The sequence below is a fragment of the Oncorhynchus kisutch genome, linkage group LG29 (assembly GCF_002021735.2).
Source record: "Oncorhynchus kisutch isolate 150728-3 linkage group LG29, Okis_V2, whole genome shotgun sequence".
NCBI lineage: Eukaryota > Metazoa > Chordata > Actinopteri > Salmoniformes > Salmonidae > Oncorhynchus > Oncorhynchus kisutch.
This window is the reverse complement of record NC_034202.2, coordinates 5,669,977-5,685,414: the sequence shown is the minus strand read 5'-3', so window position 1 is coordinate 5,685,414 and position 15,438 is coordinate 5,669,977. Positions and strand designations below refer to the sequence as shown.

The window sequence follows — 15,438 nt, the reverse complement described above, 5'->3', positions numbered from 1 at the left end:
GGACTGGTGGTGTGTTTGTATGCGTAAACCCTACCAAGAGCATGGTGCCGAAACTATGTACAACCATTTATCATCTAGCTAGTTGGTCATCTACAGTGCCTTGCGAAAGTATTCGGCCCCCTTGAACTTTGCGACCTTTTGCCACATTTCAGGCTTCAAACATAAAGATATAAAATTTTATTTTTTGTGAAGAATCAACAACAAGTGGGACACAATCATGAGGTGGAACGACATTTATTGGATATTTCAAACTTTTTTAACAAATCAAAAACTGAAAAATTGGGCGTGCAAAATTATTCAGCCCCCTTAAGTTAATACTTTGTAGCGCCACCTTTTGCTGCGATTACAGCTGTAAGTCGCTTGGGATATGTCTCTATCAGTTTTGCACATCGAGAGACTGAACATTTTTCCCATTCCTCCTTGCAAAACAGCTCAAGCTCAGTGAGGTTGGATGGAGAGCATTTGTGAACAGCAGTTTTCAGTTCTTTCCACAGATTCTCGATTGGATTCAGGTCTGGACTTTGACTTGGCCATTCTAACACCTGGATATGTTTATTTTTGAACCATTCCATTGTAGATTTTGCTTTATGTTTTGGATCATTGTCTTGTTGGAAGACAAATCTCCGTCCCAGTCTCAGGTCTTTTGCAGACCCAATCAGGTTTTCTTCCAGAATGGTCCTGTATTTGGCTCCATCCATCTTCCCATCAATTTTAACCATCTTCCCTGTCCCTGCTGAAGAAAAGCAGGCCCAGACCATGATGCTGCCACCACCATGTTTGACAGTGGGGATGGTGTGTTCATTGTGATGAGCTGTGTTGCTTTTACACCAAACATAACGTTTTGCATTGTTGCCAAAAAGTTCAATTTTGGTTTCATCTGACCAGAGCACCTTCTTCCACATGTTTGGTGTGTCTCCCAGGTGGCTTGTGGCAAACTTTAAACGACACTTTTTATGGATATCTTTAAGAAATGGCTTTCTTCTTGCCACTCTTCCATAAAGGCCAGATTTGTGCAATATACGACTGATTGTTGTCCTATGGACAGAGTCTCCCACCTCAGCTGTAGATCTCTGCAGTTCATCCAGAGTGATCATGGGCCTCTTGGCTGCATCTCTGATCAGTCTTCTCCTTGTATGAGCTGAAAGTTTAGAGGGACGGCCAGGTCTTGGTAGATTTGCAGTGGTCTGATACTCCTTCCATTTCAATATTATCGCTTGCACAGTGCTCCTTGGGATGTTTAAAGCTTGGGAAATCTTTTTGTATCCAAATCCGGCTTTAAACTTCTTCACAACAGTATCTCGGACCTGCCTGGTGTGTTAATTGTTCTTCAAGTGCAGGTGCATTTATACGGAGACATGATTACACACAGGTGGATTGTATTTATCATCATTAGTCATTTAGGTCAACATTGGATCATTCAGAGATCCTCACTGAACTTCTGGAGAGAGTTTGCTGCACTGAAAGTAAAGGGGCTGAATAATTTTGCACGCCCAATCTTTCAGTTTTTGATTTGTTAAAAAAGTTTGAAATATCCAATAAATGTCGTTCCACTTCATGATTGTGTCCCACTTGTTGTTGATTCTCCACAAAAAAATACAGTTTTATATCTTTATGTTTGAAACTGAAATGTGGCAAAAGGTCGCAAAGTTCAAGGGGGCCGAATACTTTCGCAAGGCACTGTACATGTTGCTAGTTATTCATATACTTCAGTGGGGGCAGAGGTGAGGATTTGTATTGGAGTAAATGGAATGTGATTTCCATGTGGTTCATACCAATCCGTTGACTCCATTCCAGCCATTATTATGAGCCCTCCCCTCAACAGCCTCCACTGATATAGTTTTGTCTGTCATATTGAGGTTTCTGGCTATAAGTTAATCTTGACCAGTCAAATGGAATGGTGTAAGCAATTATGGTAATTCAAAATGCCCTTTAACTAGGTGTCTTCGCTAGACAGACATAGAGAGCGGAAGACCGACAGAAAGACAGCAGTGCAAATGTACTTAGCCTTGAGTATGTCAACAACTCTTCTCTTTCAACTTGTTGGACAATCACACGTACCTACGAGGGAAGGATGGCCAGCCAGACAGGAGGGTGATTTTTACTAAGGAGGAGAAGGGGGGCTGTGCTGACTGATACATGCTGGCCATTTTGGAGTGAAGCGCATGATTGCCAAAATCAACATACACTTATTCTGACAGGGAATTGTCAAGGAGGTGGACAGCTGGGCAATTGAAATAACCTTTTGTTTTATTAAACATTCTATATCTGAAATTATGATTTCAATTAATGTTATATCAGAGCGCACACAATGTTTCAATTTGACACTTTTTGCTTAAAGGTCAGCATCCTGTCTAGCTTGTCAGAAGTTTGAGAGGGCGACGACTGTGGCACCGGAATTGAAGCCCGTCAAAGTTGTTTCACCATGTGACATGATCGGTAAGTGTCCCAATTCAAATTTTGCCCCGATAAGTCATTTGTAATGGTTGCTTTATTTGACCACAGCAGAGTTCAATATTATTGTGTGTGTATCAGTATCCTTACAAATATGAAAATCTACATTCTGTATGACACAGAAAAGGGTAAGAATAAAGTCATCTCTCTAACACATTAAATGTTAGGGGTGGACCTCATCAGACACTTCACGAAATCTAGGAATGGCAACAGCTGGTGTCTGATGGCGACCGATCACTTTACCAAGTGGATGGAGGCGATACCCATTAAGGTCAGTAATGGAGGAGTAACCTGCTTAACTCTATATTCCCTTCTGTAACCCGTTAAGGGTGCTTGGAACCAAAAATCTATTTTTGTTTCGTATGATACCCATCAAAGACAAGACTGATGAGGCCACCTCCAAGGCGATGACAGACATCTTATACACACATGGTTCTCCTGAGGTCATCTTGAGTGACCGGGGTCATGAATACTGGAACAAGGTACGGATCTTATAATATATTCGGTCACCAATGATTTTTATTTTATTTTTTACAATTAGTTTGTCTTGTTTTTCCATTGTAAGCAAACATATTTCAATATCTTACATTGTCAATAGAAATCGCTTTCCTACCCCCTCCTCCAGGTTTGGTGACTGGACCAACCAGACCATCAAGACTGCCATGGGCAAGTCCCTTGACTGATACCAGGAAGGTTGGGAGAACAACCTGAAGGTAATTCTCTTTGCACACAACAGCAGCATCTAGGCCTCCACCGAGTACGGACGGGAAACACAGCTGTTGACTGAGGTAAACAATGCAATTGTATATACAATTATTCCATATACTGTAGTCTTTCAAATGTGTGATTGACTTAGTGATGTTTGTCTATTGCTATTTTTGTAAAACTTACTTTCAGATCACTGAAACTCCACCTGATGTGGTGGAAGTTGTTGAACCAGATCAGAACGCCTTCAAGGACCACCTTCAAGGACCACCTTCAGGCACGGGCTGAGAAGGATGTGGAGGTTTTTGACCAGGTAAAAATGATTGTCTGCTGTTTAATTTATTTTCTGGCCCTCCCAAGAGAGATGTAAGAAATGTATTTGTAATATGAAATGTAATTGCATTTATTCCTGTTATCAATCAAGGTGAGACTGAACATCAACAAGGTGCAGGAGAAACAGGAGAGCTACCGGAACAGAATCAAGAAGAGGGATCAAGTGCTACTACATCCGGATGAGTTACTTGGTTTGGAAGAAGGACAAAAGGAAGGCGAAACCTGGTAAACCTCCCTGTTCTTTCGCCCTTAGCTGGGGTCACCATCTGTTAAGGTGAATATTTAAAAAATCTACCTCTCCAAATGACTTTAGGACCATCGACTGGCCGAGCCCCCCAGGAGGTATCCCATCCACCAGAACCAGTGAGTTCGGATCAGTCTGATTCTCTGTGGGATATGTTTCGTATTGCGTCAGACAACAACATTGACGAATACGCTGATTCCGTGTGCGAGTTCATTAGAACGTGCGTTGAAGATGTCGTTCCCATAGCAACGATTAAAACATTCCCAAACCAGAAACCGTGGATTGGTGGCAGCATTCGCGTGAAACTGAAAGCGCGAACCACTGCTTTTAATCAGGGCAAGGTGACCGGTAACATGACCGAATACAAACAGTGTAGCTATTCCCTCCGCAAGGCAATCAAACAAGCTAAGCGTCAGTATAGAGACAGTAGAATCTCAATTCAACGGCTCAGACACAAGAGGTATGTGGCAGGGTCTACAGTCAATCACGGATTACAAAAAGAAAACCAGCCCCGTCACGGACCAGGATGTCTTGCTCCCAGGCAGACTAAATAACTTTTTTTGCCCGCTTTGAGGACAATACAGTGCCACTGACACGGCCTGCAACCAAAACATGCGGCCTCTCCTTCACTGCAGCCGAGGTGAGTAAAACTTTTAAACGCGTTAACCCTCGCAAGGCTGCAGGCCCAGACGGCATCCCCAGCCGCGCCCTCAGAGCATGCGCAGACCAGCTGGCTGGTGTGTTTACGGACATATTCAATCAATCCCTATCCCAGTCTGCTGTTCCCACATGCTTCAAGAGGGCCACCATTGTTCCTGTTCCCAAGAAAGCTAAGGTAACTGAGCTAAACGACTACCGCCCCGTAGCACTCACTTCCGTCATCATGAAGTGCTTTGAGAGACTAGTCAAGGACCATATCACCTCCACCCTACCTGACACCCTAGACCCACTCCAATTTGCTTACAGCCCAAATAGGTCCACAGACGATGCAATCTCAACCACACTGCACACTGCCCTAACCCATCTGGACAAGAGGAATACCTATGTGAGAATGCTGTTCATCGACTACAGCTCGGCATTTAACACCATAGTACCCTCCAAGCTCGTCATCAAGCTCGAGACCCTGGGTCTCGACCCCGCCCTGTGCAACTGGGTACTGGACTTCCTGACGGGCCGCCCCCAGGTGGTGAGGGTAGGCAACAACATCTCCACCCCGCTGATCCTCGACACTGGGGCCCCACAAGGGTGCGTTCTGAGCCCTCTCCTGTACTCCCTGTTCACCCACGACTGCGTGGCCACGCACGCCAGACAGCATCGTGAAGAAGGCGCAGCAGCGCCTCTTCAACCTCAGGAGGCTGAATAAATTTGGCTTGTCACCAAAAGCACTCACAAACTTCTACAGATGCACAATCGAGAGCATCCTGGCGGGCTGTATCACCGCCTGGTATGGCAACTGCTCTGCCCACAACCGTAAGGCTTTCCAGAGGGTAGTGAGGTCTGCACAACGCATCACCGGGGGCAAACTACCTGCCCTCCAGGACACCTACACCACCCGATGTTACAGGAAGGCCATAAAGATCATCAAGGACAACAACCACCCGAGCCACTGCCTGTTCACCCCGCTATCATCCAGAAGGCGAGGTCAGTACAGGTGCATCAAAGCTGGGACCGAGAGACTGAAAAACAGCTTCTATCTCAAGGCCATCAGACTGTTAAACAGCCACCACTAACATTGAGTGGCTGCTGCCAACACACTGACTCAACTCCAGCCACTTTAATAATGGGAATTGATGGGAATGATGTAAAATATATCACTAGCCACTTTAAACAATGCTACCTAATATAATGTTTACATACCCTACATTATTCATCTCATATGTATACGTATATACTGTACTCTATATCATCTATATCATCTACTGCATCTTTATGTAATACATGTATCACTAGCCACTAACTATGCCACTTTGTTTACATACTCATCTCATATGTATATACTGTACTCGATACCATCTACTATATCATCACTCATCCATATATCTTTATGTACATATTCTTTATCCCCTTACACTTGTGTGTATAAGACAGTAGTTTTGGAATTGTTAGTTAGATTACTTGTTGGTTATTACTGCATTGTCGGAACTAGAAGCACAAGCATTTCGCTACACTCGCATTAACATCTGCTAACCATGTGTATGTGACAAATAACATTTCGGAGGGGGACCAGCTTGAGGTGTAATGTAAGATATTATAATGTATACACCTACAATGTAAGATATTATAATGTATACACCTACAATGTAAGATATTATAATGTATACACCTACAATGTAAGATATTATAATGTATACACCTACAATGTAAGATATTATAATGTATACACCTACAATGTAAGATATTATAATGTATACACCTACAATGTAAGATATTATAATGTATACACCTACAATGTAAGATATTATAATGTATACACCTACAATGTAAGATATTATAATGTATACACCTACAATGTAAGATATTATAATGTATACACCTACAATGTAAGATATTATAATGTATACACCTACAATGTAAGATATTATAATGTATACACCTACAATGTAAGATATTATAATGTATACACCTACAATGTAAGATATTATAATGTATACACCTACAATGTAAGATATTATAATGTATACACCTACAATGTAAGATATTATAATGTATACACCTACAATGTAAGATATTATAATGTATACACCTACAATGTAAGATATTATAATGTGTTTTATGTACAGAAGTGTTGAAAAGTCTCCCATTTATAACACTGCACTAATCTATCACATTTTCTCACAGTAAAGTGTAACCTGTGTCTTTGCTTGTTTGTCTGTCTCCTACCCTGTTCCCATTAACTCTGCTCCTGTTCTCCACGCCCTAGGGGTTCTGCCTAACACCCAGACGTGGATCCACCTGATGTCCTCCATTACCAACCACCTTCCAACTTTTCATTTACATCATCGACTGTTATTGGCATTATCTGCTAAGAGAGTTTTCTTGCTCTACATAATATGTGAGATACACAGATGAACTAAAAACGCTAGCGTTGCAAACACTCAGAACAAAGAGAGCAGCAGCGCCTGGACTTTGCAGTCTCCCTCTTTAAGTCCCCCTTCTGAGACTGGCTGCCTGTTGAGAACCAGACAGAACCTCTCACTCACACAGCAACCACCTCCTCAATATTCCACACACCAGAATTCTGTATTTTAGTCTGATTGCCATGTGAGTGCACAAAAATCTGTGAAAATTAATTTGTCTCAACAGTACCAAAAAATATAGAAGTTTGTATTAAAATCTTAAATATTGCCAGGTTGGTTTTCGCAGCTGTTTCACAGGGTGTTCATAATAGGAAGTTGTACGGTATGCTTTGGTATTTATTTGTTCTACATTATTCATTGTTTTATCCTTGGACCCTACAATAGATACATATATATTCAACCACAAGGGTGTACCAATGAGCTATGCGAGATAAAAAATAATTATTTTCCTTCTCTCTGCATTGTTGGGAAGGACCTGAAAGTAAGCATTTCACAATTTCTAAACAGGTGTGGACTATGAACATGTGATTTGATTTATAGTGGTGTGCTGTTAGTCATCAGTGGTCCAATAAGTGACACAGTCAATGTCAATTACGGCTGGAGGGCAAGTGGTTGTCACTAGTTACCACAGCCACCAAGTCATAATTATGGCTAAACCCCATTTCTACAATTTATCTTCTTAAAATATGATTTTAACCTAAACCACACTGCTAACCTCATGCCTAACTCTTATGGGCAAACCCTGGCAACAATTGTGTTAAACAACTTCCTGGTCTCGATGACAATCTCTTCACTGTGATGCTAAAAACACCTCACCATGACAAACGGGAAGTGCCTCAAAGTACTTGTCACTGCAATAGAGGTGTAACAACTATCTGTATAAAACTCTAATGGCCAAGAGAGTGCGAAATGAGCCAATGAGATTTTTACTTGTGTGTTTGTGTGTGTTATCATTGAGAGAGATTCTTTATCTTTAGAACTTTAAGCTTTGATTCCAACTTGTGTTCCTTAGTTGAGTTGGACTACTACATGAGACTTAAAGCTACTAAGAATAGACAGAACTTGTGCACCAAAGCTGGGTAAATGGTTTTATTTACTGAACCTTTATTTAACTAGGCAAGACAGTTGAGAAGAAATCCTTATTTACGATGACGGCCTACCCCAGCCAAACTCTAAACCGGATGACGCTGGGCCAATCACAGCCGGTTGTGATAGTCTGGAATCAAACCAGGGTCTGTAGTGACGACTCTAGCACTAAGATGCAGTGCCTTAGACCACTGCGCCACTCGGGAGCCAAATGGTTGATCAGATGGGAAAACTGAGGCTTGGTGGGACCCTAGATCAGTGATGTAAACTCAGCAAAAAAAGAAACGTCCTCTCTGTCAACTGCGTTTATTTTCAGCAAACTTAACATGTGTAAATATTTGTATGAACATAAGATTCAACAACTGAGACATAAACTGAACAAGTTCCACAGACGTGACTAACAGAAATGGAATAATGTGTCCCTGAACAAAGGGGGGGTCAAAATCAAAAGTAACAGTCAGTATCTGGTGTGGCCACCAGCTGCATTAAGTACTGCAGTGCATCTCCTCCTCGTGGACTGCACCAGATTTGACAGTTCCCACTCTTCCACCAAGACACCTGCAAGTTCCCAGACATTTCTGGGGGGAATGGCCCTAGCCATCACCCTCCAATCCAACAGGTCCCAGACGTGCTCAATAGGATTGAGATCCGGGCTCTTCGCTGGCCATGGCAGAACACTGACATCCTGTCTTGCAGGAAATCACACACAGAACGAGCAGTATGGCTGGTGGCATTGTCATGCATGAGGGTCATTTCAGGATGAGCCTGCAGGAAGGGTACCACATGAGGGAGGAGGATGTCTTCCCTGTAGTGCACAGCGTTAAGATTGCCTGCAATGACAACAAGCTCAGCCCGATGATGTTGTGACACACCGCCACAGACCATGACGGACCCTCCACCTCCAAATCGATACCACTCCAGAGTATAGGCCTCTGTGTAACATTTGTTCGACGATAAACGCAAATCGGACAAATTGTTGCCAGTGATGTCTGGTGAGGACCAGCCTTACAACAGGCCTACAAGCCCTCAGTCCAGCCTCTCTCAGCCTATTGCGGACAGTCTGAGCACTGATGGAGGGATTGTGCGTTCCTGGTGTAACTCGGGCAGTTGTTGTTGCCATCCTGTACCTGTCCTACAGGTGTGATGTTCGGATGTACCGATCCTATGCAGGTGTTGTTACACATGGTCTGCCACTGTGAGGACGATCAGCTGTCCATCCTGTCTCCCTGTAGCACTGTCTTAGGCGCCTCACAGTACGGACATTGCAATTTATTGCCCTGGCCACATCTGCAGTCGTCATGCCTCCTTGCAGCATGCCTAAAGCAAGTTCACACAGATGAGCAGGGACCCTGGGCATCTTTCTTTTGGTGTTTTTCAGAGTCAGTAGAAAGGCCTCTTTAGTGTCCTAAGTTTTCATAACTGTGACCTTAATTACCTACCGTCTGTAAGCTGTTAGTGTCTTAACGACCGTTCCACAGGTGCATGATCATAAATGTTTTATGGCTCATTGAACAAGCATGGGAAACAGTGTTAAAACACTTTACAATGAAGATCTGTGAAGTTATTTGGATTTTTACAAATTATCTTTGAAAGACAGGGTCCTGAAAAAGGGACGTTTCTTTCTTTGCTGAGTTTAGTTGACAAGCCACTGACAGCGTTGACAACAGATACTCGAAACAGACATATTTTTGCCTCTAAAAATAAAAGTTCAATATAAACATTTGTAAAATATGGAAAACTATACATTTTGTAAATCCTTAATAAAAACATAACCATACTATCAGATCTTTCAGCACTCTGACGGAGTGGACGTTAGACATTTTGTAAATCCTTAATAAAAACATAACCATACTATCAGATCTTTCAGCACTCTGACGGAGTGGACGTTAGACATTTTGTAAATCCTTAATAAAAACATAACCATACTATCAGATCTTTCAGCACTCTGACGGAGTGGACGTTAGACATTTTGTAAATCCTTAATAAAAACATAACCATACTATCAGATCTTTCAGCACTCTGACGGAGTGGACGTTAGACATTTTGTAAATCCTTAATAAAAACATAACCATACTATCAGATCTTTCAGCACTCTGACGGAGTGGACGTTAGACATTTTGTAAATCCTTAATAAAAACATAACCATACTATCAGATCTTTCAGCACTCTGACGGAGTGGACGTTAGACATTTTGTAAATCCTTAATAAAAACATAACCATACTATCAGATCTTTCAGCACTCTGACGGAGTGGACGTTAGACATTTTATAAATCCTTAATAAAAACATAACCATACTATCAGATCTTTCAGCACTCTGACGGAGTGGACGTTAGACATTTTGTAAATCCTTAATAAAAACATAACCATACTATCAGATCTTTCAGCACTCTGACGGAGTGGACGTTAGACATTTTGTAAATCCTTAATAAAAACATAACCATACTATCAGATCTTTCAGCACTCTGACGGAGTGGACGTTAGACATTTTGTAAATCCTTAATAAAAACATAACCATACTATCAGATCTTTCAGCACTCTGACGGAGTGGACGTTAGACATTTTGTAAATCCTTAATAAAAACATAACCATACTATCAGATCTTTCAGCACTCTGACGGAGTGGACGTTAGACAAAAATCTGAGTTGATGTTTTATGTAGATTTTTCTTATCTGTGGCATACACAGTAGCCACAGATACATTTTTCTTCAGTTGCTTTATGACTCTTAAACCTAATTAAATGTAACACATTTTAACCAAAATTCATATTCTATCAATTAACATCCTATCATGTTTAGGGTTATGTATACAAATGCTCGGTAGGCCATAATTTTGGCTACCATGGCTATGCTCCCATAGGATGACAATGCCCCTATCCACAGGGAACGAGTGGTCGCTGAATGGTTTGATGAGCATGGAAACGATGTAAACCATATGCCATGACCGTCTCAATAACCAGATCTCAACCCAATTGAACACTTATGGGAGATTCTGGAGCGGCACCTGGGACAGCGTTTTCCCCCATCATCAACACCATGGGGGTGCTGAACAGTTGGGGGGAGATGTGTTGGGGGAGGTGTGTTAGAGAGAGAGAGAGAGAGAGAGAGAGTGTCTGGAAGAGAGAGACAAGATCATCAGAAATCAGAGCTGTGTCTGGTCTCTGCTCCACTCCATTCCAGACAGGATGAGAGAGAGAGAAAGAGAGAGACAAAAAAGAGAGCAAAAGCGAGAGGGAGAGATAGAGAGAGATGGAGAACGATAGCGAGAGAGAGAGACAGATAAGTTAGACAGTGCTGACACCACCCTACTGTGTTACTGAGCAAACCAAACACAACCTTGCTGTTGGACACAAGGACTTTTTTAAATGAAGTAATTAAACATACATCGATTGAATGGAGCGCAAAGTAACCACCAAGGACAGTCAGTCACACACACTGAGCTTCTGTTGGACCACAGCAATGTGTGTCTTGAGCAGTGTAAGTGTGTGTGTCTTTCTGCTTCAACTTGGCGTGTGTATGTGTGTATGTGTGCCCCTCCCTGGCTCATCTTATCCAAAGTTATTGTGTGTTCAGCTGTGTGTTTGTGTCTCTGTGTGTCTGTCTGTCTGTCTGTCTGTCTGTCTGTCTGTCTGTCTGTCTGTCTGTCTGTCTGTCTGTCTGTCTGTCTGTCTGTCTGTCTGTCTGTCTGTCTGTCTGTCTGTCTGTCTGTCTGTCTGTCTGTCTGTCTGTCTGTCTGTCTGTCTGTCTGTCTGTCTGTCTGTCTGTCTGTTTGTGTTCTCTGAGCTCACCTTGGCAGGCGGTCTTGAAGCTAAAGGACTGAAAGCCCCCAGTGAGGGCGGAGGAGTCAATGACGTCCACACCGTACTCGCTCTGGTTCCTCCGGTAGAGGGTCACTGCCACAATCAACACCACCACAGTCACCACCCCTGCCGCCAGGCCCGAATACAGCGCTACGTCACTGCTAACCTCCAGACCTGGGAGAGAGAGCGAGAGATACTTTAATCAAAGTATAAACATCAGAGAAAAAGACAAGGTATCAACTCAGAGCTATATTCAGAAGGTCATATTATAATAGTGTTATATGGGCCTAATGGGGGTCAAGTCAAGTGGCATCTATATTTCTTGCTATACTGGCCAGACCAACACAGCTTTCGCTGCTGCACAAAGTTTGCACCTCATTTTAAAATATGTTGAATTAAAACGCTTTGGGAGAGGCACAGTAAAGTCATGTTCACCCCAAACTTTCACAGTAACCTCTCTAAATGCGCTTCTCCTGAAAACTTCTAAGGTACTACTGAAAAGTTTCTAGCAGGAGTTATTTTTGGGCAGAACCATTCCAGGTTTCAACCTGCTTCCTTCTGTGGCTTATTGTTCTCCATTTCCTGTCTCCTCACTCCGCTGTGGTGCGGTATTTCCCCCCACTGCATCCAGTTAATGCACTAATGAGGAATCTTGCTGGGAAAGTCGTCCTAATCACCCCAGCACCTGACTGGTGTGTCAGACACACACATATATGCACACACACATACAGTGGGGCAAAAAAGTATTTAGTCAGCCACCAATTGTGCAAGTTCTCCCACTTAAAAAGATGAGAGAGGCCTGCAGCATTTGAGTCCCTGGCGGCGTAGTGTGTTACTGATGGTAGGCTTTGTTACTTTGGTCCCAGCTCTCTGCAGTTCATTCACTAGGTCCCCCTGTGTGGTTCTGGAATTTTTGCTCACCGTTCTTGTGATCAGTTTGACCCCACGGGGTGAGATCTTGCGTGGAGCCCCAGATCGAGGGAGATTATCAGTGGTCTTGTATGTCTTCCATTTCCTAATAATTGCTCCCAGTGTTGATTTCTTCAAACCAAGCTGCTTACCTATTGCAGATTCAGTCTTCCCAGCCTGGTGCAGGTCTACAATTTTGTTTTTGGTGTCCTTTGACAGCTCTTTGGTCTTGGCCATAGTGGAGTTTGGAGTGTGACTGTTTGAGGTTGTGGACAGGTGTCTTTTATACTGATAACTTCTAACAGGTGCCATTAATACAGGTAACGAGTGGAGGACAGAGGAGCTTCTTAAAGAAGAAGTTACAGGTCTGTGAGAGCCAGAAATCTTCCTTGTTTGTAGGTGACCAAATACTTATTTTCCACCATAATTTGCAAATAAATTCATTAAAAATCCTACAATGTGATTTTCTGGATTTTTTTCTCATTTTGTCTGTCATAGTTGAAGTGTACCTATGATAAAAAATTACAGGCCTCTCTCATCTTTTAAGTGGGAGAACTTGCACAATTGGTGGCTGACTAAATACTTTTTTGCCCCACTGTATGCACATGTACACAACTAGGATTCTAATCAAGTGTCATCTCAAAGGGCTGTTTCGCTCTGGCATCACTCGGAAGGCCCTTAGCGCTCTACTGGGATATTGTGTAGGGCGTTCACTCACTGCTCTAGAATATAGAGAAAGACTGGGCAATTCAAGAGGCATCTATGACATTCATGTCATTTTTTTTTATTTGCGCCAATGTCATTATAAATAATATAGCATTAATCTTTATATTGTTCTCTGCAAAATTACCTTAATATACTTGTACTTGACAGTGTTGATGAAATAAGAACTTTAATTTGCTGTGACCGTTGCTAGTTTAGACCGCGCCGCTCTTGGTTGTAGCTCTTCATATTTGGCGTTGGGAGATGTGGAATTGTTTCCGCAGGTTGGACCAACCAAAATCATCATGTTCCCCCTGCCATTTTCATCTCCAGATCCTCGGCTTTCATTGACTTACATTGGCTACAGTATATTGGCGATCAATATACGTTGTGTTGGGCCAGTTTCATCATAGCGCTTGATGTTTTTTGCGACTGCACTTGAATAAACTTTAAAAGTTCACGAAATGTTCCGCATTGACTGACCTTCATCTCTTAATGTAAACTGTCGTTTCTCTTTGCTTATCTGAGCTGTTCTTGCCATAATATGGACTTGGTATTTTACCAAATAGGGCTGTGCTGTATAACACCCCTACCTTGTCACAACACAACTGATTGGCTCATATGCATTCCAGGTGACTACCTCATGAAGCTGGTTGAGAGAATACCAAGAGTGTGCAAAGCTGTCATCAGGGCAAAGAGTGGCTACTTTGAAGAATTTCAACACTGTAAAAATGTTTCGGTTACTACATGATTCCATATGTGTTATTTAATAGTTTTGATGTCTTCCCTATTATTCTACAATGTAGAAAATAGTAAAAATAAAGAAAAACCCTTGAATGAGTAGGTGTGTTCAAACTTTTGACAGGTACTGTGTATGGTAGAGACATGGGTTTTGAACTATTGTTTTTCTGACGTAATTCTCTATTGATTTGTATAAACCTTGAATGAATGAATGATTTTATGGGTGAACACCCTATATTATGACAAGACCAGTTCATTAAATTAGCTCATCTGCAATGATTATGCTGTATCTGGTCTCACCAGTACACCACAACAGATTTAAAAAAAAGTTTGTGTGTGTGTAAAGGGAAGCACTGCTGGCTTAGCTTGTTCTCCAAAGATAATGAGATCTGCACAGGAACAGAACTGAGAAAATCACTAAGTAGACTGAAGCTCCAAGAAAAGGAGCATTTGCCAAAATATGCAAAAGAGGCATTAGCAGCTAAAAGTGGCAGGTTAATTGGGGGCTCGCTAAGTTTTGGCAGACTGGCTGCGTCTTTTTCCCTCACTCCCACAAAGAAGAAAACAAAACAAAAAATGGGACAGCTGTGGTGTCACAAGTAAAAATGGGACAGTTGTGGTGTCACAAGTAAAACTGTGACAGTTGTGGTGTCACAAGTAAAAATGGGACAGTTGTGGTGTCACAAGTAAAAATGGGACAGTTGTGGTGTCACAAGTAAAAATGGGACAGTTGTGGTATCACAAGTCAAAATGGGACAGCTGTGGTGTCACAAGTCAAAATGGGACAGCTGTGGTGTCACAAGTCAAAATGGGACAGCTGTGGTGTCACAAGTCAAAATGGGACAGCTGTGGTGTCACAAGTAAAAATGGGACAGCTGTGGTGTCACAAGTAAAAATGGGACAGCTGTGGTGTCACAAGTAAAAATGGGACAGCTGTGGTGTCACAAGTAAAAATGGGACAGCTGTGGTGTCACAAGTAAAACTGGGACAGTTGTGGTGTCACAAGTAAAAATGGGACAGCTGTGGTGTCACAAGTAAAAATGGGACAGCTGTGGTGTCACAAGTAAAAATGGGACAGCTGTGGTGTCACAAGTAAAACTGGGACAGTTGTGGTGTCACAAGTAAAAATGGGACAGCTGTGGTGTCACAAGTAAAAATGGGACAGCTGTGGTGTCACAAGTAAAAATGGGACAGCTGTGGTGTCACAAGTAAAAATGGGACAGCTGTGGTGTCACAAGTAAAAATGGGACAGCTGTGGTGTCACAAGTAAAAATGGGACAGCTGTGGTGTCACAAGTAAAAATGTGACAGTTGTGGTGTCACAAGTAAAAATGGGACAGTTGTGGTGTCACAAGTAAAAATGGGACAGCTGTGGTGTCACAAGTAAAAATGGG

At 42.3% G+C, this 15,438-nt stretch overlaps 1 protein-coding gene across 3 annotated transcripts in view; it reads right to left on the bottom strand.

Annotated features, from left to right (window-relative positions):
- The window catches only part of LOC109874408 (netrin receptor UNC5D-like), a 317,100-nt gene that overhangs the window by 36,080 nt on the left and 265,582 nt on the right, over positions 1-15,438 (bottom strand). For all 3 annotated transcript variants that reach the window (XM_031809239.1, XM_031809240.1, XM_031809238.1), the window contains one exon: positions 11,682-11,867. In XM_031809239.1, the coding sequence (XP_031665099.1) occupies positions 11,682-11,867 (186 nt within the window). The remainder of the gene's footprint in view (positions 1-11,681; positions 11,868-15,438) is intronic.